This window comes from Pongo pygmaeus, chromosome 9, assembly GCF_028885625.2.
Source record: "Pongo pygmaeus isolate AG05252 chromosome 9, NHGRI_mPonPyg2-v2.0_pri, whole genome shotgun sequence".
NCBI lineage: Eukaryota > Metazoa > Chordata > Mammalia > Primates > Hominidae > Pongo > Pongo pygmaeus.
The window spans coordinates 20,495,879-20,519,009 of record NC_072382.2 but is presented as its reverse complement, the minus strand read 5'-3'; the positions used below and the strand labels follow the sequence as shown (position 1 = coordinate 20,519,009).

Genomic DNA, 23,131 nt, shown 5'->3' with positions numbered 1-23,131 from the left:
TCATCCACCGACGGACGTTATGGCCTTTTGTAGGGAAATAAAGTGATGTTTATCAGAAGCTATAAAATGCTCATACTCTCTGACCCTGTAAAAATATGTCTAGGAGTTTGTCCTAAGGAAATAATCTGAGATGAACGAAACATTTTTGTAGAAGGCTGTTCTTCATGGCCCATTTTATGATGGAGGAAAAAAAATCTAGTGGCAAGCTAACTGCAACAGCAGGGAATTGGTTAAATCAACCACGTGAGAACCATAAATAGAATAGCTCACAGGACATTTCTGCAGACAGAATGAATCTGTGAAGTCAGATGTCAGAACAGTGGTTATGCCCTTTGTAGGGTGTGAGTGACACAGATGTGTTCAGTTTTTGAAAATTCACACAGTACACTTATGTTTTATTCACTTTTCTGTCAGCATATTAGATGTCAATAAAATGTTTTTTAGAAGGTATCTTTGAAGAATATTTAATGCTCAGAAAAAAATGTTATGTAAGATACAAAACCAGGCTGGGTGTGGTGCCTCACGCCTGTAATCCCAGCAATTTGGGAGGCAGAGACGGGCAGATCACCAGAGGTCGGGAGTTCAAGACCAGCCTGGCCAACATGATGAAACCCTCTCTCTACTAAAAATACAAAAATTAGCTGAGTGTGGTGGTGCACGCCTGTAATCCCAGCTACTCGGGAGGCTGAGGCAGGGGAATCGCTTGAACTCAGGAGGTGGAGGTTGCAGTGAGCCAACATCATGCCACCGCACTCCAGCCTGGGTGACAGAGCAAGGCTCGGTCTCAAAAAAAAAAAAAAGATACCAAACTGACTATAGAGTTCCATATACATTATAGAAAAAATAGGAAATGACTACACAAAAATATTAACGGTAACTTTCTCTCTAGGTGGTGGGTGTGTGGGAGACCTTTTTTTTTTCCACAGTTGTCTATATATTTTTTTATTTATGGCTACGTATATTTTTCTAAACTCTTTAATTATAATATTTTTAAAATGTACACAATGGATTTCATGTATATTCTTTTTTTTTTTTTTTTTTTGAGACAGAGTTTCACTCCTGTTGCCCAGGGTGGAGTGCAATGGCATGATCTTGGTGCACTGCAACCTCCGCCTCCCGGGTTCGGGTGATTCTCCTGCCTCAGCCTCCTAAGTAACTGGGATTACAGGCGCACGCCACTACACACGGCTAATTTTGTATTTTTAGTAGAGACAGGGCTTTGCCATGTTGGTCAGGCTGCTGTTGAACTCCTGACCTTGTGATCCACCCACCTTCGCCTTCGCCTCCCAAAGTGCTGAGATTACAGGCGTGAGCCACCGCGCCAGGTCGTATGTTCTTAACTAATGCCCACAACAGCCCTGGGAGGTGGGCACAAGTTTCTTTTTTTTTTTTTGAGACAGAGTCTTGCTCTGTTGCCCAGGCTGACTGCAACCTCTACCTCCCAGGTTCAAGCAGTTCTCTTGCCTCAGCCTCCTGAGTAGCTGGGACTACAGGTGCACACCACCATGCCCAACTAATTTTTATGTTTTTAGTAGAGATGAGGTTTCACCATGTTGGCCAGGATGGTCTCAATCTCCTGACCTCATGATCCACCTGCCTCGGCCTCCCAAAGTGCTGGGATTACAGGCGTGAGCCACCGTACCCGAACTTTTTTTTTTTTTTTGAGATGGAGTTTCACTCTGTCACCCAGGCTGCAGTGAAATGGAACGATCTGGGCTCACTGAAACCTCCGCCTCCCGGGTTCAAGTAATTCTCCTGCCTCAGCCTCTTGAGTAGCTGGGATAATCTTGAGTAGCTGGGATTACAGGCATGCGCCACCAAGCCTGGCTAATTTTTTTATTTTTAGTAGAGACAGGGTCATGTTGGTCAGGCTGGTCTCAAACTGCTGATCTCGTGATCCACCCACCTTGGCCTCCCAAAGTGCTGGGATTCCAGCCATGAGCCGCTGGGCGCCCAGCCACAAGTCTCATTTTTACAGGGCTTGGAAAAGACCTGCCCCAAGGCACGCAGCTAGCAAGAGGTGCAGAGGTGAAATTGAATGTGTCTTCTGAATTTGATTCCAAACTTTAGGCACTTTCTTTTTTTTTTTTTTTTTTTTGAGACAGAGTCTCGCTCTGTCGCCCAGGCTGGAGTGAGTGCAGTGGTTCAATCTTGGCTCACTGTAAGCTCTGCCTCCCGGGTTCATGCCATTCTGCCTCAGCCTCCTGAGTAGCTGGGACTACAGGCGCCCGCCACCATGCCCGGCTAATCTTTTTTTGTATTTTTAGTAGAGACGGGGTTTCACCATGTTAGCCAGGATGGTCTCGATCTCCTGACCTCATGATCCACCTGCCTCAGCCTCCCAAAGTGCTGGGATTACAGGCATGAGACACTGCGTCCAGCCACTTCAGGCACTTTCTTTTTCTTTTTTTTTTTGAGAGTCTCGCTCTGTCGCCCAGGCTGGAGTGCAGTGGCGCTCAGGCACTTTGTATTTCAACCTCCCGGATCTGGGTGGGAAGCTGGCAAGAGCCACATCTGAGATAATCTGACTGAAAATGGGACAAAGTGCTCCATGATGGAAGCACCCCGCTGCCCTCAGCAGGGACTGTGACCAGGACGGAAGTGATGGAGGACAAGCAGCAGCTGATGTCGAGGACTTCCTGAAGCCAAGGACGCCCCGCGGTGGGTGTGGCCTTCCCCAGCAAGCTGTCTCCTGAAAACCAGGTGCTTTCCACCCCCATCCACCGACTTCCTCCCACTTCACTTATTATATGGGCAGGAGGCTGTCACCTGGTACATCAGACACAGAAAGAACTAGAGAAAAGGCCATGTGCCTCCACCAGCCCCAGGCCAAGCTCTTGCCCATTTTGGCGGGGCCGCGCAGCGGGCTTGGACAAGGCTCTGCCTGCCTTGTGTAAAGAGCAGTGGGAAGAGGGTTCAGAAGGCCAGAGAGATAGAACTCCTAGATGGCGCTGGAAGACTCAGTCTGTGGCCCTGGCTTGCCAGGACTGGCTGAGACTCCAAATTCAGGCCCTTCTCCTTCTGCAGCTGCCCTCTGAGTCTGTCCCTAAGCCCACACCTCCTCCTGCTCGCATGCAACCATTCAGGATCTCAAAGAGCTGCTTGGGACAGTGCCAGGATTTTACATTTCAGAGAGTGCTTCAAACTGGTCAGGAAAGAAGTGCATCTTTCTAAAATTTGCCAAGAAAACAGAAAGAAGGGCAAGATGGTCTCACTCTACTACACACCCCGAGGACAGTGGCAGGAAGTGAGTTTGCTCGCCTATGGGCCCAGAGCTGGCTCAACCATAAATGGGTCTTTCAAGCCTCAGCATTCAACCAGCCTTCAGACATGAATCAGGACGTGTCTGGACCAGCCAGAGCTATTACATATGTTTGGCTCCCAGAACCCACATCGGTACAGAAACCACTGACACCAAAGGCACAAAATAAGACAACACTAATGAGTCCTATAAACAATAAACAACTGCAACCATCTCAGAAACACCATAGGATTGTAACAGTCAATCCTCACATCTGGACAAAAGTCCTTCCTTTTCATGTGCTGTTTCTCACTCCTACAAGGAAAGAGGCCTATATTATGATCCCTTTTGAAAGGTGAGGAAAGCGAGGCTTAAAGACGCTTACCAAGGTCACCCAGCTTCAATAACTAGAAACTAGGTCTGACTCCTCATCCAGTGCTCTCCCCTAAATATAACCAGCTCCTTCATGAGAAGAGGGGAGGCATTAAGGCAGGTGGCCTAGCACCCACAGGCAGGGAGGGACAGTAAAGAACGTGGCATTAGGCTACAATGGGGATCTGGGCAAAGCCCCAACGCACTTCCCGGCAGGTACTCACCCCAGGAGCTTGCTGTGGTCGAGCTGGTGGCTGGGGGGCATTCGACAGGCACTAAACACAATGATCTTCCGCCCATACTTGTCATCTCCTAGGTGTGGAGAAAGATGGAGCGCAGTGGGTTGAAGGGGAACCAAAAGAAGTGGGGTGAAAAGGGGCCAGTCCTGCTGATCTGAGCCAGTTACCACAGGGGCCAGAGTGCCCATGCAGACAGACCTCCGGGCAGCCTCCTGCATGCAAGGGTGTGCCACTGAAGAGAGGGACAGCTTGCTTTCAGGGCTACTGAGCTGGGGTATTAAAAAAAAAAAGTGATTTTTTTTTTTTTTTTTTTTGAGATGGGGTCTTGTTCTTTCACCCAGTCTGGAATGTAGTGGTGCAATCACGGCTCACCGCAGCCCCAATCTCCTGGGCTCAAGAGAGCCTCCTGCTTCAGCCTCCCAAGTAGCCAGGACTATAGGTGAGCACCACCATACTCGGTGAAATTTTAAAATTTTTTGTAGAGACAGATCTCACTATCTTGCCATGGCTGGGTCTTGAGCTCCTGGCCTCCTCCTGCCTCAGCCTCCCAAAGTGCTGGGATTACAGATGTGAGCCACCACACTCAGCCAACATCACTTTTTAAAAAGTCATGCCGGCCAGGCGTGGTGGCTCACGCCTGTAATCCCAATACTTTGGGAGGCTGAACCAGGGAGATCACCTGAGGTCAGGAGTTACGAGACCAGCCTGGCCAACATGGTGAAACCCCATCTCTACTAAAAATACAAAAATTAGCTGGGTGTGGTGGTGCACACCTATAGTCCCAGCTACTCGGGAGGCTGAGGCAGGAAAATTGCTTGAACCTGGGAGGCGGAGGTTGCAGTGAGCTGAGCTGGTGCCACTGTACTCCAGCCTGGGTGACAGAGCAAGAGTGTCTCAAAAAAAAAAAAAAAAAAAGTTATGCTTGGTGCAGACAACCCAAATGTCCATCAGCGGATAAAAGATGTAGTTAATCCATGCAATGGAATACTGTTTGGCCATAAAAAGGAATGAAGTACTGATACATGCTACAATGTGGATGAACCTCCGAAACATTATGCCAAATGAAAGCCGGTCACAAAAGGCCACCAAGTCTATGATTCCAGTTACATGAGATGTCTAGATAGGTACATGCACAGAGACAGGAAGCAAATTAGTGGTTTCCAGGTACTGGGAGGAGGGGGGATAGGGACAGACTGCTTAGTGGGTACAGTGTTTGGTATGGGTATGGGTGGTGAAAATGTTTTGGGATTAGATGGAGGTGATAATTGTATGACATTATGCACTAAATATTATACCACTGAATTGCACACTGCAAACTCATGAATTTTGTTATGTGATTCTTATCTCAATTTTTTTTTTTTTTTTTAGATGGAGTCTCACTCTGTCACCCAGGCTGGAGTGCAGTGGCATAGTCTTGTCTCACTGCAACCTCCGCCTCCCAGGTTCAAGCGATTCTCCTGCCTCAGCTTCCTGAGTAGCTGGCATTACAGGCGTCTGCCACCATGCCTGGCTAATATTTGTATTTTTAGTAGAGACAGAGTTTCACCATGTTGGCCAAGCTGGTCTCAAACTCCTGACATCGTGATCCACCTGCCTCGGCCTCCCAAAGCGCTGGGATTACAGGCATGAGCCACCGCGCCTGGCTCTTACCCAATTTTTAAAAAATGCTCATTAAAGCATTTGTGATCTTGCCAAATAGTCATCTTATGAGTCTACACTTTTCCATAAGCACCCCCGCTGAGCAGTGTGTATTTGGAAAGCCTCTTGAAGTTACCTTCTCAGCATGTTTGAGCCACTGAGGAAATCAGTCTGATTACTAAACAGTCATGTCTCATTTCTGACCACTGACAATCGCTTTCTGATTTTATTACTAGAATTTTTTTAAGAGATGGGGGTCTCGGCCAGGCACGGTGGCTCACGCCTGTAATCCCAACACTTTGGGAGGCTGAGGCGGGCGGATCACGAGGTCAGGAGATCGAGACCATCCTGGCTAACACGGCGAAACCCCGTCTCTACTAAAAATACAAAAAATTAGCCAGGCATGGTGCCGGGCGCCTGTAGTCCCAGCTACTCAGGAGGCTGAGGCAGGAGAATGGCGTGAAACCAGGAGGTGGAGCTTGCAGTGAGCCGAGATTGCGCCCCTGCACTCCAGCCTGGGTGATAGAGCGAGACTCCGTCTCAAAAAAAAAAAAAAAAAAAAAAAAATTAAAGAGAAGACATGGGGGTCTCAATGTGTTGCCCAGGCTGTTCTTGAACTCCTGGCTTTAGGTGATCCTCTCACCTCAGCTTCCCAAGTAGCTGAGACTACAGGTGTGCACCACTGCACCCAGCTTATTACTAGAATTATGGATGACACTGGCTCTGATTGACTTCTGTAGGTTTCTAAGCATTCTATCCTTTATCATGAAGATATTCTAGGGCCCCCACCAACTCTTAAGACTCAATGCAGGCATAATCGCCTCCTGGAAACCTGTGTCCTCGCCTTCTTTCCCCAGACAGGTTAGCTGCCCCTTTTCATGGCTCCCAGCATAAACCGTCACCCATCACTGTCCCGACCCTTCGCTCTCCTGTAGAATTGTTTATGTACCTGTCTCCCTGACAGGCTTGTGAGCAGCTCAAAGACAGAGGCTGTGTTTCATTGTCTTTGTTTGTTCTTTTTCTTTGTTTACTCCTGGCAAGCTGTGATTGATTTTTTTTTTTTTTAAGAGACAGGGTCTTGCTCTGTCGCCCAGGCTGGAGTGCAGTGGCATAATTGTAGCTCACTGCAGCCTTGAACTCCTGGGCTCAAACAATCCTCCTGCTTTAGCCTCCCATGTCCTGAGTAGCTAGGACTACAGGCACATGCCATCCCACCTGCTTAATTAAAAACAATTTTTTGAGACAGAATCTTGTTATGTTGCCCAGGCTAGTCTTGAACTCCTGCCTCAGCTTTCCAGTAGCTGGGATTACAGTTGCGTACCACGGCACCTGCGGTCTCCAGTACTAGTCCAATGTCCGGCACGTGGCAGGTATTCAATATGTTTTGGTAGCCTGCACAAAATCACAGGTCACCATTAAACTATGGGATGTCTGGTTCTAGTTATATTTCTGTGTTTGTTCTTTTTTTTTTTTTTTTCTGAGATGGAGTCTCTATCATCCAGGCTGGAGTGCCGTGGAGTGATCTGGGCTCACTGCAACCACTACCTCCTGAGTTCAAGAGATTCTCCTGCCTCAGCCTCCCAAGTAGCAGGGACTACAGGCAGGTGCCAGCACACCAGGCTAATTTTTTTTTTTTTTTTTTTGAGAAAGAGTTTCGCTCTTGTTACCCAGTCTGGAGTGCAATGGCACGATCTCGGCTCACTGCAACCTCTGCATCCCGGGTTCAAGTGATTCTCCTGCCCCAGCATCCTGAGTAGCTAGGATTACAGGCATGCCCCACCACACCCAGCTAATTTTTGTATTTTTAGTAGAGACAGGGTTTCACCATGTTTGTCAGGCTGGTCTCAAACTCCCGACCTCAGGTGATCTGCTCGCCTCAGCCTCCCAAAATGCTATGATTACAGGCGTGAGCCACCACGCCCAGCCTTAATTTTTGTATTTTAGTAGAGACAGGGTTTCACCATGCTAGCCAGGCTGGTCTCCAACTCCTGACCTCAGATGATCCGCACGCCTCAGCCTCCCAAAGTATTGGGATTACAGGCATGAGCCACAGCGCCTGGCCTCTGTGTTTGTTCTTGATTATGCTTTGGTTATGGGTCAGACTGCTTCAGACAGTGAGTTTCCCAAAGCTCAGGACAGAACGTCTCCAGATTTGCAAGTAGAGAATCCTCTACCAGCTTGTCTGCAGAGGAGCTGCAGCTCCATCCCAGCAGGTCTGTTTTGAAGGACCAGGTGGTACCTGCTCTTTCATACCCTAGCCTAGATCCTGAGGTGCTGAGATCCCGGAGGCCAGCTGGGGGTGGCTCTGGGGCTATGTGCCTGCTCTGATTCACTTCCCACTGGCTCTGACAGCGGAAGGAAAAACAGACTGGCAGGGGCCAGGGACAAAGGGTTAGACTGGCAAGCCCAGTCTCACTACAGTCTGGAGCTTCAGAAACCCCAGAGATGCCTACCACCAGCCTGGGGAGAGGGGGCCTCATCTGCCTACCTCCTTCTAAGCAGAGGAAATAACCAGGATATGGGGTAAATGCTCGAGGACCATGGGGGCTACCAAAAGAATCTTTCCTTCCAGCCCATGAGTCCCCGCACCTCCTCACATCTGCACCGGCAGCAAGGCAGGCCTCATTGGCTGGCAGATTTGAGGATTCAGCCAGGGCAGAAAGTCTGTGAGGCCCCTGGGTCTAAAATTTAAGAGGTAGCAACTGGTTAGGGAAGCTGTTGGGGGGAGGGCTGGAGGCCTGTGGTGCCTCCTCTCGGCGGGCCACAGCACTTTGTAAGTGGGAAGCTTTGGGTTCTGAACCAGGGCTCCACCAATGTGCTCAGCAGACACAGCACCTCCATGATGTTATATGACAAATATTACAAGCATGTGCACTTTTTTTTTTTGAGACAGTCTCACTCTGTCGCCCAGGCTGAAGTGAAGTGGCGTGATCTCAGCTCACTGCAACCTCTACCTCCTGGGTTCAAACGATTCTCTTGCCTCAGCCTCCTGAGTAGCTGGGATTACAGGCATGCACCACCATACCCAGCTAATTTTTTTTTTTTTTTTTTTTTGAGACGGAGTCTCGCTCTGTTGCCCAGGCTGGAGTGCAGTGGCGCGATCTCCGCTCACTGCAAGCTCTGCCTCCCGGGTTCACATTATTCTCCTGCCTCAGGCTCCCGAGTAGCTGGGACTACAGGCGCCCGCCACCACGCCCGGAAAATTTTTTGTATTTTTAGTAGAGACGGGGTTTCACTGTGTTAGCCAGGATGGTCTCGATCTCCTGACCTCATGATCCGCCCACCTCAGCCTCCCAGAATGCTGGGATTACAGGCGTGAGCCACCGCGCCCGGTCTTAAACCCAGCTAATTTTGTATTTTTAGTAGAGACGGGGTTTCTCCGTGTTCATCAGGCTGGTCTCGAACTCCTGACCTCATGATCCATCAGCCTTAGCTTCCCAAAGTGCTGGGATTACTAGGTGTGAGCCACCGTGCCTGGCCACACTTTTTTTTTTTTTTTTCTGTCAAAGAGATCCCTCCTATCCTGGGGATACCTTTCATAGTTGCAAAGTGGACTGTGACCAGTTTTAAGAACCATTTCACTAGACTGTAATCTTTTTTTTTTTTCCTTTGAGCCAGGATCTTGCTCTATCACCCAGGCTGGAGTGCAGTGGTGCAATCATAGCTCACTGCAGCCTCCAACTCCTGGACTGAAAGGATCCTCCCACCTCAGCCTCCCAAGTAGCTAGGACTACAGGCACAGGCTACCACACCTGGCTAATTTATTGTTATTATTTTTGTAGAGACAGGGTTTCACTATGTTGCCCAGGCTGGTCCTAAACTCCTGGCCTCAAGCAATCCTCCCACCTCGCCTTCCAAAGCACTGGGATTACAGATTACTGAGCCACCACGCTCAGTTGGCTGTTAGCTTCTTTTTTTTTTTTTTTTTTTTTTTGAGACGGAGTCTTGCTGTGTCACCCAGGCTGGAGTGCAGTGGCATGATCTCGGCTCACCACAACCTCCACCCCGCCGGGTTCACGCCATTCTCCTGCTTCAGCCTCCCAAGTAGCTGGGACTACAGGCGCCCACCACCATGCCCGGCTTATATTTTTTGTATTTTTAGTAGAGACAGGGTTTCACCATGTTAGCCAGGATGGTCTCCATCTCCTGACCCCGTGATCCGCCCACCTTGGCCTCCCAAAGTGCTGGGATTACAGGCATGAGCCACTGCACCCAGCCTGGCTGTTAGCTTCTTGAAGGAGGGGAGGAGTGTTTTTCCTTACTGAATGCCTAATGCGGACTACAAGTCTCATTTCAGGGTTCTTTCTTTGTCACCCAGGCTGGAGTGCAGTGGCGCGATCTCCGTTGACTGCAACCTCTGCCTTCCGGGTTCAAGTGATTCTCCTGCCTCAGCCTCCTGAGCAGGTGGGATTACAGGCACCTGCCACCACACCTGGCTAGTTTTTTTTCGTATTTTTAGTAGAGACGGGGTTTCGCCATGTTGGCGAGGCTGCTCTCAAACTCCTGGCTTCAAGTGATCCACCCACCTCGGCCTCCCAAAGTGTTGTTTCAGGATTCTGTGAATGTACACTGAATGACGCCAGGATGAAGATGTGGGTAAAAAGGGGGTTGGTCAGATGGTGAGACTCCCAGATAGGCGAGGAATGAGAGGATGGGCAACACCAGGTCTAGCCCCTGTCCTCCAGCTTCCTGGAGTGGGGGTCCCAATGCCCAAGTCCTTGGGTAGCTTGGTATTTGCCAGCAGGCAGGGCAGCTGCTGCTACAAGGAGCACATGGAAAGAAGCTCAAAACTACCCCTCCTAATCTCAGATCAGAGCCAACTTCTGCCCAGGAGTTTTTAAATTTTTTTTGAGACGGAGTCTTGCACTGTTGCCTGGGCTGGAGGGCAGTGGCGCGATCTTGGCTCACTGCAACCTCTGCCTCCCAGGTTCAAGCGATTCTCCTGCCTCAGCCTCCCAAGTAGCTGGGATTACAGGCACCCGCCACCATGCCCGGCTAATTTTTTTTTTTTTTTTTTTTTAATTTTTAGTAGAGACGGGGTTTCACTATGTTGGCCAGGCTGGTCTCGAACGCCTGACCTCATGATCCACCCGCCTTGGCCTCCCAAAGTGCTGGGACTACAGGCTTGAGCCAAAGGCCTGGCCCTGCCCAGGAGCTTTAAAGACAAAGGAGCTGGCAGCTCTAGTGTCTCCAGAGCACTGGGGAGAAGACTCAATGAGGAGGGAGGGGCAGCATTTGTGCAAAGCACCAGGGAGAGACAAGCTGCCTGAGAAGGAGGCCTCTGTGTTCCCCAGATACCAATCAGGAACTCTCCCAGGGTGGCCCTGAGTTAATCACCAACAGGTCTCCCCAGGCATTCTGGGCCCCCTCAAACCAGCCCCACCCACAACCAGACCAGCAGGCCTGGGACCTGGGAGGTAGGGCTGGGCTGATGGAGCCAGTCATGTGCTACAGCCAGCTCACACATTTGTTAAGCTGTTCAATTGTCAGGAATTTTGCAAGCCAGTTGACATTATGTTGGTAGCTAGAGATCTGGGAGGCAGAAACTGCTAACGCTACAAATCATGGCTTTTTTCCCCTCTCCAGAGAGCCATTTACCAGCACACCACTGGAAAGAACCCACTGGGACTGAGCCAAATCTGAGCCTTGGGCATGACAACTATTCCCAGCAGGGAGAGTTGGGCTGCAGGGGAGCTGAGGCTATAACCCACCCTCCCTTCCTACAAGGGCTTCTCCCGGACATCTCCACGGTCTCATCAAATGAGTGCCTGGTGATGCCAATCCAGCCTCCTCTCAGCAATCAGGGAGGTACATCCATGGGGACACCATCACCCAGAAGGTCCCTGAGCCACCACTCAGAGGCCATTGCCCAAGGCCAGACCCTCCCGCAAGTTCCTTTCCCTTTGGAGCCTAGGTGTGTCCCCACACAGCCTCCCCCACCCCCATCCTGCCTCCCATAAATCTTCTGCTATTTCCGACTCCGAGGCACCACCAGCTCCCAGCTCCCCAGGGTGGGACTGCAATTAAGCTAGCCCCATCTGGCCTCCACCGAGAGCCCTTCCTGATCCACAGCCCCAGAGGTTGCAGTCCAGAGAGAACAAGCTCAGAGAGCCAGGACTGACACCTACCTGGCTGGGCCCCCTCAGGCTCATCGCAGTCTGGGGAAATAGAAACAAATTGCAGCTCTGTGCGGGGGTTGTGGGGAAGGAGGTGTCACCCACGGAGGTGGGGAGGGGCAGGCTCCCCCAGCTCTGCCTTGACCAAACAGGCCAGGATGATGTCAGGACAGAGACTCCTTCACATCAGGTACCCCCCAGACTCCAGTCAAGTTCAGAACCTTCAGGCTGACTTTCCTGTGCCCAATTCAGACCAGACTGGGGAAAAAACTCTCAGCCTTGCTTCTGCAGGGGGCGAGTGAGGCCAGAGCCAAGGCCCTCAACCCAGACCAGGGCAGGCGCCAAGAATACAAACACCATGGAAACACGTTTGACCTTCGGGGCAATCCTCTCAACTGCCCCCTCCCTCTCTAAGCCCAGCACCCCCATGGCTGGACAGGCTTCTTCCAGGGCCGGTGTCCGCCAGGTTCTCCTTGCCCACGTCAATGCCTCACAGCAGGGCCATGCTGCCACCCTGCTTATGAATGCCTGGCCTCACCAGCGAGGACAGACAAATGTTAGGGAAAATACAAAGGATCCTAGATTCCAGCTGCTCCTTCTAAAGTGGGGCCCTAAGGGCAGCAACCACCTCATCAGCCTGACTCCCCAGCTCCTGGTTTCTTCTGGGTCCCCCCTTATGAACAGGAAGGAGGGAGCTCCCTGAGACAGAGATCTAAGCAGGGCTCTGTACCCATTCTCAGCAGGGCAGCATATCTGCCAGGAACCTGATGCTCCAGGGAGCCCGTGTGCCCCCTCCCCGTTTCTGGAAAGAGGCTCTGCCCATTCCAGACTTCCCTAGGGCTATGATTTCCCAGGAAGGACTGGCACTCCTCATCCTCCCCAGTAACTGATGGGGTGGAAAAGCCAACATTAGGGTGGAGGGGTAGGAGGGGAATAGAATGAGGGGAAGGGAGGGCTACTTATTCAAGGCCAACTGTGTTCTGACTCTGGGCTAGGCCCTGACATGCATTCATTATTGTAACCCACAAGGAAGAAATTAAGAGTTCAAAGAGCAGAGCTGGAGATCAAACCCAGGGCTTTCTGACTTCAAAGCCACTAGGCCACATGGCTCCCCACATGCCCCCTGCAAGTGGAGACAACGGGGCCATAGGTCAGGAGGTGGCTGCAGGTGAGCACATCAAATGGCAATCACGAGTCTGCACTTTTAAAGAACAGTGCATGTGCTCAGGAGTGCCAGGGCCAGGGGTCAGACTGCACTCGAGAGGCCCTTCCCCTGTGGTGTGAAGGGCTGACTTCCTGAGGCCAGGAGCTCTGAGGGTTAGGAAAATAGTGTTGGGTGTGCTTACCTGCCACCTCCACGATCTGGTGCCGGGCGATGTCATAGTATGGGTCATCCCACTTCAGGTGTGTGACAGGTTCCGGGGAGCTGCTTTTGGAGTCATCTGAGGAACACAGCAGGGTCAGGGGACAAGCCAGGGGGCTGGCACCATGCTGTGCCCCACAGGCATGCTGTCTGGCCCTTCCCCCAGTAAGGCCTGTGCTCCCAGCCCAAACCTGGGACTGGTCTGCCCCATCCTGCCCGCCTGGCGTCTCCCTTCAGCAGAAGGAGTGCATCCCCCTCTAAAGCGCCTGTAGCTGCCTAAGACCAGACACAGCCCACCTGACTTGGGGAAGTCAGGCATTTCATCCGAGGGCCAGTTCTTCTCATCGATGGAGGCCAGCTTCAGCTGGTTCAGAGCCTCACTGGTGTCATCCAAGGTCAGATCATCCTGCAGCTCTGAGAGCGGATCCATGGCCAAGCCTGTCTCCGACAGCCTTGCCCTGCAGAACCTTAAGAGAAACCTGGGAGAGAGGAGGACAGGTGGCAGGTCAGTGACCTGCTCTTTTCACCTTCTGCGACCTCCACCGCGTGCCCTCCTGCCCCCACCCTTCCCTCTCCCAGGCTCCCTGTCCCTATTCCTCAACACTCCTCATCCCCGCCAAGAGCTCCACGTAGCTCTGGGTTCTCCTGGCTCCGTGGCTCAGGCGTGTTGCCAGAAAAGACAGCTGGGGCAGAGGATGGCACAGCTCAGCGCCTCCCTCTAGGCCCTGCAGCTGGGGAGGGAAGAGCTGTGCCAGTCCTGTGCCGCCTGCCACCCAGCTGGCTCAGTGATGCAGTCCCAGCTGTAGAGGGCAGAGGTCCATGCCCCTCTCCTCAGGAGACCTGGACACAGAAGCCTCCCAGGCTCTAGCAGTTACAGGGGTAGAAATGTTGTAAGAATCTAAGGAACATGCTGGGCACCGTGGCTCATGCCTGTAATCCCAGCACTTTGGGAGGCCAAGGTGGGCGGATCACCTGAGGTCAGGAGTTCAGGACCAGCCTGGCCAACATGGTGAAACCCCATCTCTACTAAAAATACAAAAAAATAGCTGGGCATGGTGGCGGGCATCTGTAATCCCAGCTACTCAGGAAGCTGAGGCAGGAGAATCACTGGAACCCAGGAGGCGGAGGTTGCAGTGAGCCGAGATCGCGCCATTGCACTTCCAGCCTAGGCGACAGAGCAAGACTCCGTCTCAAAAAAAAAAAAAAGGCTATGGCTGAGGGGCCCAGCTGGGCTTGCTCCAGGACAGGAACTAGCAGCAGGGGATGTGGAATTGCCTGCCAGTCACTGCAGACAGTCTGCAGGCTCCTAGGGGCGTTCAAGCCCACTCTTACTCTGCAGGGCGCTCCTGACACCAGTTTCAAGGTGGAAAGGTTGACGGCCCTAAGGACTGGAGGGTGCAGATGGGAAAGGGGGATGCTCGTGATGTCTGGGGTGCTGAGATGAGGAGGTGACCAGCAGAACAGCAGCTCCAGCAGGCACAAGGCAGAGTCGACCACCAAGCTGGGTTTCTGCAGGTCTGGAATCTGGCCAGAAGGCTGCAGCCGCATGCAGCCTGGGGGTAGGCATCTCTGCCCTCAGCCCTAATGGGCAGTAACTCCTCCTCCTACCACAAGCTCCCTACATGAGGGAGGGCAGTTTTTAGTTCAACCTATTCAGTCTAACCCCAGGGAAGAGGCTGCTCCATGTCCAGCTGCATTCCTGGAGCCCCAAAACTGACATATATGGTCAGAGAATCAGCAGGGCAGATAAGGAGAGCAGACAAGCCCTGGGGGTGGGCAGGAAGAAGAGGGGGAGAGCTGCCATCCCGGAGCCACAGACTCTGGGCTCTGAGGCCACTTGACAACCTCCTGCACACGTCACATCACAGCCAAGGGCCCTGGATGGTAAGCCCTCTCCCTGTGCCTAGCAACAGCCACCCTATCACCAGGGCAACCACACGGATTGAGTGGTAACGCTGTTTCATGCTCCCAAGCCAAAGCCAACCAGCCAAAACAGCCCAAAAAACCCCTCTTCCTCTCCCTCTCTCTGTCTCCTGCCCTCATCCACTACCCCTGGTTACCACCAAAATATAATCCCTTCCCAAGAACACAAAGGATGATCCCTCATGGTCAGGAATGCATTTCTCTGAGTGACGCCAAAGCCCAGCTCCCTCACTCCCCTTCAGCCTTCAACCCTTCAACCCTTCAACCCTTCAATATCTACATGCTCTTCCTGCCATCCAGCCAGGAGGCTGTGGGAGCTGCTCCCCATAGCGACCTCCAGCTGGGTAATAAAGACAGAATCCAGCTCAAAGCAACCCCCTCCAGGCCAGAGCCTTGTCTCCACCCTTTCTATTCAGCCTGTCACTGCCCAGGGACCAGGGGCTCCTTCAGCCCCACCTCCAGCTATCCCAAAGACGTCTTTCTGCACACAGTAGGTGCTGATGCCATGAAATGATGAGGTAGTATGGAGAGCTGGATTATCATCCTGCCTAAGCCAGTGAGCTACAAAGATGCTGAGCAAGTCCTTTTCCTACTTGGGCCTAAATTTCCTCCTCTGTAGAGGCAACGGCGCCTCCCAGAAATATAATTCTCCAGTGCTCAGAAATACTTTGTGCTGCAGTGAACAACAGGATTAGAAGGAGCAGCCGGGGCCGGGCACAGTGGCTCACGCCTGTAATCCTAGCACTTTGGGAGCCCAAGGTGGGTGGGTCACCGGAGGTCAGGAGTTCAAGACCAGCCTTGCCAACATGGTGAAACCCCATCTCTACTAAAAGTACAAAAAAAAAAAATAGCCGGGCATGGTGGTGGGTGCCTGTAATCCCAGCTACTCAGGTGGCTGAGGCAGGAGAATCACTTGAACCCAGGGGGCAGAGGTTGCAGTGAGCTCAGATCACGCTACTTCACTCCAGCCTGGGTGAAAGAGCGAAACTCCGTTTCAAAAAAAAAAAAAAAAAGGAGCAGCTGGGAGCTGGGGTAGATGTGAAGGAGGGAGAAGGACACCATCTAAAAGGGAGCTGAACTTGAACTTCACCTCTTTTCCAGTGACTGTTCTTCTATGCTGTCAGTTCTTCCAGACGTGACCTCCCTCAACCCCCCCACATAACCTCCTTTCCCAGCATAACTAAGCCCAGTGGTTCCCAACTCCCAGTCAGACTGGCCCCTCCCACCACCCCCAACCCACAGCTGTTACCTTCTCCGAGCCCGGAAGTTAAACTCCCATTTAGTGGGAGGGTGAGGAAGCTAGCACAGGGAAATTCTAACATCAAGTAGTAGAAATGAAGTATCCTGCCTGTTTAAGACACCAGCCACCCACAAGCCTGCTCTACTCTGTGCAAAATACACCCAACTCTGAGATTAATTTTTCCATTCTCAGCAGGTAAACCTTTGCAAAAATCTTAAGGATCACCTTAGGCAATCACTTTTAGGAAGCTGTAGACTTTTCTGAAATTGGTAACATGTGTGGACTTTTTCCCTAGAAAAGTTAGGAGATGTATGCAATTTTAAGAGGTTCACACACCTTCTGAGAATCACTGTTTAAGAACTTCTGGTCTATTCAGAATAACACCTGATATATAGTAGATGCTATCATTTGTTGAATGACTGAACCAATTAATTCATCTCCTAAGTAAAGAAGGGAACCCACACTTGTTGAGGGCCTATATAGGACCATGAACTGGGGACACAAACTCAACCTCACAATAGCACTGATGAGGCATGTTCTACTAAGCCCATTTTACAGTGAGGAAAGAGAGGACCAGCCGGGCACGGTGGTTCACGGCTGTAATCCCAGCACTTTGGGAGGCCGAGGCGGGCGTGTCACAAGGTCAGGATTTGGAGACCAACCTGGCCAAGATGGTGAAACCCCATCTCTACTAAAAATACAAAAATTAGCCGGGTGTGGTGGCCCGCGCCTGTACTCCCAGCTACTTGGGAGGCTGAGGCAGAAGAATCGCTTGAACCCGGGAGGCGGAGGTTGCAGTGAGCCGAGATCACGCCACTGCACTCCAGCCTGGGCGACAGAGTGAGACTCCGTCTAAAAAAAAAAGAAAAGAAATCATATTCTCAATGTTGGAATCGGCCTCCCAGTTGCAAATCCCACCACAATACAACAGCAATTACAACTCTCAACTACAATTATGTTTGCATAGAGCTTCACGGTTTACAAAGCCCAGGTTACGTTTTGCAATTATCCTGTTTCACAGATTAAGAAATTGAACTGAGGCCGGGCGCAGTGGCTCACGCCTATAATCCCAGCACTTTGGAAGGCGGAGGCGGGAGGATCACGAGGTCAGGAGTTCGAGACCAGCCTGGCCAACATGGTGAAACCCTGTCTCTACTAAAAATACAAAAATTAGTCGGGCGTGGTGGCGGACGCCTGTAATCCCAACTACTTAGGAGGCTGAGGCAGGAGAATCGCTTGAATCCGGGAGGCGGAGGTTGCAGTGAGCCGAGACTCCAGCCTGGGCAATAAGAGTGAAACTCCGTCTTAAAAAAATAAATAAGTTGAACTGAAAGCGTGGCCTAATAAGTGGCAAGGAGGAACACTTCCCCCAAATATCTTGTTCTTAGTGCTTTGCCAGATCAGATCTGGTAGATTTCCCCCTCGCGCCAGCTTGCTGGATAACAGCGACCCGGCCTGGACTCTGCCCTGGGGAAGGCTGGAAGAAGGCAGTGAAAATGATTAAGTCCTCTTATTGCAGGCGCCAAAATGTGGCAGAAACCCTGCAGGAAGGCCAGGCCTCTGAGCCCAGTTCCACCCCCGTTCCCCTCCTCGGATCTGCTCGGGTCCTCCCCATCCGGACCCCATCCCTTCGGACGACCTGGCCAGCTCTTTTCCTTTCCCCATCCCCACCCAGGGAGACCCCGCGCCCAGCAGCTCACCGCGCTCGGGCACTGCTCCCTCTGCCACGCCTGTCAAAGCTCGGCAAACATCCGGCTCCGAGGTGGAACGGGAACCGCCCCCTCCCGCTCTCTTCTATCCCCAACCATTTCCGCCACACCTCCAACCCACTTCCGGCCCCAAACATGGCCTTTCAAGGAGCCCCGCCCACTTCCTGCACATGCCCGCCTAAGTGCCTGCCTCGGGGAGGTAACAGCATAACTGTCCGACTCGTCACTCCCAAAAAGAGATGGCTGGAACAATTAGTTCCGCTTTCCCAGCTAGTCGAATCACTGGTGCACCTCCGGAATCCGAGGTTCGCATTGCTCTCGGACAGAGTTCTGCCTCCCCAGTACTCCCAAACTCCCACTCCTGTGCACCAATGAGGTCCGACTCTGAGGCTTCTTTCTTGAGAAAAAAATTTGGAAGTCCGTGACTGTTTCCTGGAGGAGCTGAGAAGAGGACGCTCACTTCCGGCGTAGGGAGGCTTTCTGACCCGGAATGGAGGAGGCGGAGGAGCTGCTCTTGGAGGGGAAGAAGGCGCTGCAACCCGGTGAGTGACCTGCGATGTCCGCGACCCTCAACCTTAGCCCAGGTGGATCTGACGCTCTCTGGTCAGCTTTCTCCTCAGTCTCCTCTCCTCCGGATCCCAGGATCCTCCAGTGCCCTCAGAGTCGCTGGGGGCTTCTGAAGAGCCCTTGAGCCTCCTCAAACCTTTCCGGGCCCTCCTTAGAGCCCTCACCTGTCCCTCGGGCTCCGCACGCCCAGCTGGACCTGCTGTTTCCTCCCACACCTTTCTCCACCTCCCACCTTCTTGGGCGGTTCCCTCACCCTCTTCCCTTCTCCCTGCAGCCTGCGAGCCGCGCCTGGGCCTGGACTTAGGATGGAACCCTTCTGGAGAAGGCTGCACGCAGAGCCTCAAAGACGTCCCACCCGGGCCGACCCGAGCCATCCTCGCTTTAAAGAGCCTTCCCCGGGGCTTGGCCCTTGGCCCCTCACTCGCCAAGGAACAGCGCTTGGGGGTCTGGTGTGTCGGGAAGCCCCTGCAGCCCGGCCTGCTGTGGGGGCCGCTGGAAGAGGAGTCTGCCTCCAAGGAGAAGGGCGAGGGAGTAAAGCCACGGCAGGAGGAGGTATTGAAGGATAGAGCGACTTCTCTCCGCCCTTGAAAATGTAGGGGAGATTTGGACATTTCTAGACAGCTTTTCAATTTGAAGAAAGAGAGTATTTCAAGGGATAGGAGATAGTCTTGTCCCTTCTCTTCAGGACTGTTTCCTCTCAGCAGCAGTAGTTAAAGAATCGAGGTTTGAAAAGTTGTTGAAAGCTGGAATCATACAGTGTCAGCAGTGAGTGAGGAAGGTCAAGAGCTAAGGTTTTTGGAATTAAGAAAGCATGGGATCAAATTCCAGCCTTGTCACCTAGCTGGTTAAATTACGTGCCGCGTTTAATTCATCTGTGAAACAAAGCAGTGGCTCTCTTGGGATTATATGGAGGAGCTGATGAAATAGTGAAGATAAAAGGTTTCACTGCACAATAAGTACCATTTTATTTTATTTTATTTTATGTATTTTTCTTTTTTCTTAGACAGTCTTGCTTTGTCGCCCAGGCTGGAGTGCAGTGGCACGATCTTGCCTTACTGCAGCCTCCACTTCCCAGGTTCAAGTAATTCTCATGCCTCAGCCTCCCGAGTAGCTGGGATTACAGGTGTGCACCACCACACCCAGCTAATTTTTGTATTTTTAGTAGAGACAGGGTTTCACCATGTTGGTGAGGCTGGTCTCAAACTCCTGGCCTCAAGTAATCCGCCTGCCTGGGCCTCCCAAAGTGCTGAGATTACAGGTGTGAGCCACTGCGCCTGGCCCAATAAATACCATTTTAAAAAGCTGGTGTTCCTTATTACTTTTTCTGTTTAGTACTCACTGGAAGACAGTAATGTGTTCAATTTAGTAATTCTCCATACCCTTGGGAGGGAGGTGAGGAGACAGACTTTTTGGTCCTTACTGAATGAAGAATCAGACAGCACTGTCCTGTTAGAGGAGAACCACAGGCTTCTAACCTTCCAGGAGTTTCATCTTAAATTTGTCCCAGGAAAGTTTCATCTAGTTTCTTTTTTTATTCCTACCTGACCCTCTCGAACACATTTGAGAAGGACTTTTGTTGGTTTATTTCAGAACCTGTCATTAGGCCCATGGGGAGACATGTGTGCCTGTGAGCAGAGTTCTGGCTGGACTAGGTAAGTCAGAGGAGAGTGTGTCATGAATATGCGTTCCTTTGAGGTTTTCTGTTGTGGCTTGGGATGGAACCCGGTGCTGACTGTCATTCCCTATTCAGTGCTTTTTTGCAGTGAATGTTCCAAAGGCACAGCGTACTTTAGGACCCAGACTGCTTGGGGACTGGGGCTTTCGGGGAAGACCACTTGAATAGTGAGCATCTCCTAGCTGGCTGTTACTTTTCTTTGCAGCTTGGTGCAACGGGGCAGGCTGGAGAGTGAGGGAAACATGGCCCCAGTGCGGATCAGCGAGAGGCTCCATCTGCAAGTGTACCAGCTGGTACTGCCAGGCTCTGAACTGCTGCTGTGGCCCCGGCCTTCCTCTGAGGGCCCAAGTCTCACCCAGCCCGGGCTGGACAAAGAGGCAGCTGTAGAAGTGGTGACAGAAGTGGAGTCTGCTGTACAGCAGGAAGTGGCCTCCCCTGGGGAGGATGCAGCAGAACCTTGCACAGGTATGTGTCAAATAAATGCTGGTTCCCCAGCAATTTCCCCACCAAAACAACCTGTTGATAAGACAAAGCCGAGTTTATGGCTCATTGCGGTAAGGAAGTCTTAGCTTTTCAAAATCTGTTTTAAGGTGGATCTTTCAACATGGGATAGGAGGGTGGAGCTTGATTAGTATTGGGTAAGGATTATGACTGAATAGCTTAGGGTTGGTAGATACAACAAGGCTAGAATTTTCAGGTAAGGGACAGTCTCAGACTATAAATTGTCATTCATTGCTTTCTGTTGAAGGGCGATGGGTCTTTTCTTTGGAATAACAATATAGACATTTGCAACTTTTACCTTCCTAAGAGCTTCCTGGAATAGTAAGGAAGAGAGTAAGCTTTGTATGTACAGGGTTTCCAGCCTCCCATGTTTCTTCTCTGTGGTGTGGGGGTTCTTTTGTATTACAGATGAGCTAAGGTAGGAAGGGGTTTTTTTTTTTTTTTGAGATGGAGTCTCACTCTGTCGCCCAGGCTGGAGTGCGATGGCGTGGTCTCAGCTCGCTGCAACCTCTGCCTCCCAGGTTCAGGTGATTCTCCTGCCTCAGCCTCCACTAATTTTTTTGTATTTTTAGTAGAGATGGGGTTTCACCATGTCAGCCAGGCTGGTCTCGAACTCCTGGCCTCAAGTGATCCGCCTGTCTCGGCCTCCCAAAGTGCTAGGATTACAGGTGTGAGCCACCGCGCCCGGCTGGAAGGGGTCTTGAATCACATCCTAAATATGTGTCTCCAGGGGGCGAACAAGGGGATTCTTCATCTGGGATGGCCTTATTCTAGCGATTATCCAGATGGCCGGGACCCCATGGCTCTCAGGAGTGCTTCTCCAAAAGGTGCCTAAGGCTGGACAGGAAGATAAATGGAGTGTGCACCCCATGCTCCAGGGAAGAGATTGGTATCATTGCTCCCTCTAAGGCTCAGGGGCTGGGTGGGAGAAAACATCTGATCCTGTAATTCCCTGGTAACACCATCTGCACTGAAGCTCCCTAACCCCAGCACCCCATCCTTGCCTTGCAGATCCTGGTTCCCAGTCACCCTCTGGCATCCAAGCAGAGAATATGGTGAGCCCTGGACTTAAGTTCCCAACCCAGGACCGACTTTCCAAGGATAGCCAGCCACTTAGCCCATTGCTTCAGGATGGCGACGTGGATGAGGAATACCCGGCCCAGGCACAGATGCCACCTGAACTTCAGAGCAATTTGGCTACCCAGCAGGACCCAGATGGCAGTGGAGCCACCCAGCCGCATGGCTACCTGGCCAAGAAGTTACACAGCCCTAGTGATCAGTGCCCACCCAGAGCAAAGACCCCAGAGCCTGGAGCCCAGGAGCCTGGCTGTCCTACACTCTTGCGGAGCCCTCCTGGCCCAGCAAAAAGCTCCCCTAAGCAGGGGCGACGGTACCGCTGTGGAGAGTGTGGCAAGGCATTCCTACAGCTGTGCCACCTAAAGAAGCACGCATTTGTGCACACAGGCCACAAGCCCTTTCTTTGCACTGAGTGTGGCAAGAGCTACAGCTCAGAGGAGAGCTTCAAAGCCCATATGCTGGGCCACCGTGGGGTGCGACCCTTCCCCTGCTCACAATGCGACAAGGCCTATGGCACCCAGCGAGACCTCAAAGAGCACCAGGTGGTACATTCAGGTGCCCGGCCCTTTGCTTGTGACCAGTGTGGCAAGGCCTTTGCCCGCCGGCCCTCCCTGCGGCTGCATCGCAAGACCCACCAGGTGCCAGCTGCCCCTGCCCCTTGCCCGTGCCCTGTGTGTGGGCGGCCCCTGGCCAACCAGGGCTCCCTGCGGAACCACATGAGGCTCCATACAGGGGAAAAGCCCTTCCTGTGCCCACACTGTGGCCGGGCGTTCCGTCAGCGGGGCAACCTGCGTGGGCATTTGCGGCTCCACACCGGGGAGCGTCCTTACCGCTGCCCGCACTGTGCCGATGCCTTCCCCCAGCTGCCTGAACTGCGGCGCCATCTCATCTCACACACTGGGGAGGCCCACTTGTGCCCAGTGTGTGGCAAGGCCCTCCGAGACCCACACACGCTCCGAGCTCACGAGCGCCTGCACTCTGGAGAGAGGCCCTTTCCCTGTCCCCAGTGTGGCCGTGCTTACACGCTGGCCACCAAGCTGCGGCGCCACCTCAAATCTCACTTAGAGGACAAGCCCTACCGCTGCCCCACCTGTGGCATGGGCTACACCCTCCCGCAGAGCCTCAGGCGGCACCAGCTCAGTCACCGGCCCGAGGCACCCTGCAGCCCACCCTCTGTGCCTTCTGCTGCTTCTGAGCCCACCGTGGTGCTCCTGCAGGCTGAGCCACAACTGCTGGACACACACAGAGAGGAGGAAGTCTCCCCCACCAGGGATGTTGTTGAGGTCACCATTTCAGAAAGCCAGGAGAAGTGCTTTGTGGTGCCAGAGGAGCCGGATGCCGCCCCCAGCCTGGTGCTAATCCATAAGGACATGGGCCTTGGCGCCTGGGCAGAGGTGGTGGAGGTGGAGATGGGCACCTGACAGCTTTGCCTTTTGCTGACACAACTCCATAAAGACCCGTGCTTTCTCA

At 52.3% G+C, this 23,131-nt stretch overlaps 2 protein-coding genes across 2 annotated transcripts in view; one reads left to right on the top strand and one right to left on the bottom strand.

The window, feature by feature from the left end:
- ARHGAP1 (Rho GTPase activating protein 1) overlaps window positions 1-18,214 on the bottom strand; it is a 25,461-nt gene extending 7,247 nt beyond the window's left edge. The window contains exons 1-4 of the mRNA XM_054439732.2: window positions 17,833-18,214; window positions 13,267-13,448; window positions 12,953-13,048; window positions 3,838-3,925 (exon numbers count right to left, since the gene is read on the bottom strand). Of these exons, the coding sequence (XP_054295707.2) occupies window positions 3,838-3,925; window positions 12,953-13,048; window positions 13,267-13,448; window positions 17,833-17,978 (512 nt within the window). The 5' untranslated portion in view covers window positions 17,979-18,214. The remainder of the gene's footprint in view (window positions 1-3,837; window positions 3,926-12,952; window positions 13,049-13,266; window positions 13,449-17,832) is intronic.
- Window positions 18,170-23,131, top strand: ZNF408 (zinc finger protein 408). Its single transcript, XM_054439693.2, has 5 exons — window positions 18,170-18,383; window positions 18,683-18,960; window positions 19,999-20,060; window positions 20,289-20,548; window positions 21,596-23,131. Exons 1-5 carry the CDS (start codon window positions 18,332-18,334, stop codon window positions 23,080-23,082), a joined length of 2,139 nt encoding a protein of 712 aa, XP_054295668.1. The 5' UTR covers window positions 18,170-18,331; the 3' UTR covers window positions 23,083-23,131.

Bases quoted from the DNA above. Each gene is read 5' to 3' on its own strand.
- ZNF408 (XM_054439693.2), top strand. From the start codon at position 18,332: ATGGAGGAGGCGGAGGAGCTGCTCTTGGAGGGGAAGAAGGCGCTGCAA. The intron at 18,384-18,682 runs GTGAGTGACCTG...TTCTCCCTGCAG, and splicing joins GAAGAAGGCGCTGCAACCCG to CCTGCGAGCCGCGCCTGGGC. The intron at 18,961-19,998 runs GTATTGAAGGAT...GGTTTATTTCAG, and splicing joins TAAAGCCACGGCAGGAGGAG to AACCTGTCATTAGGCCCATG.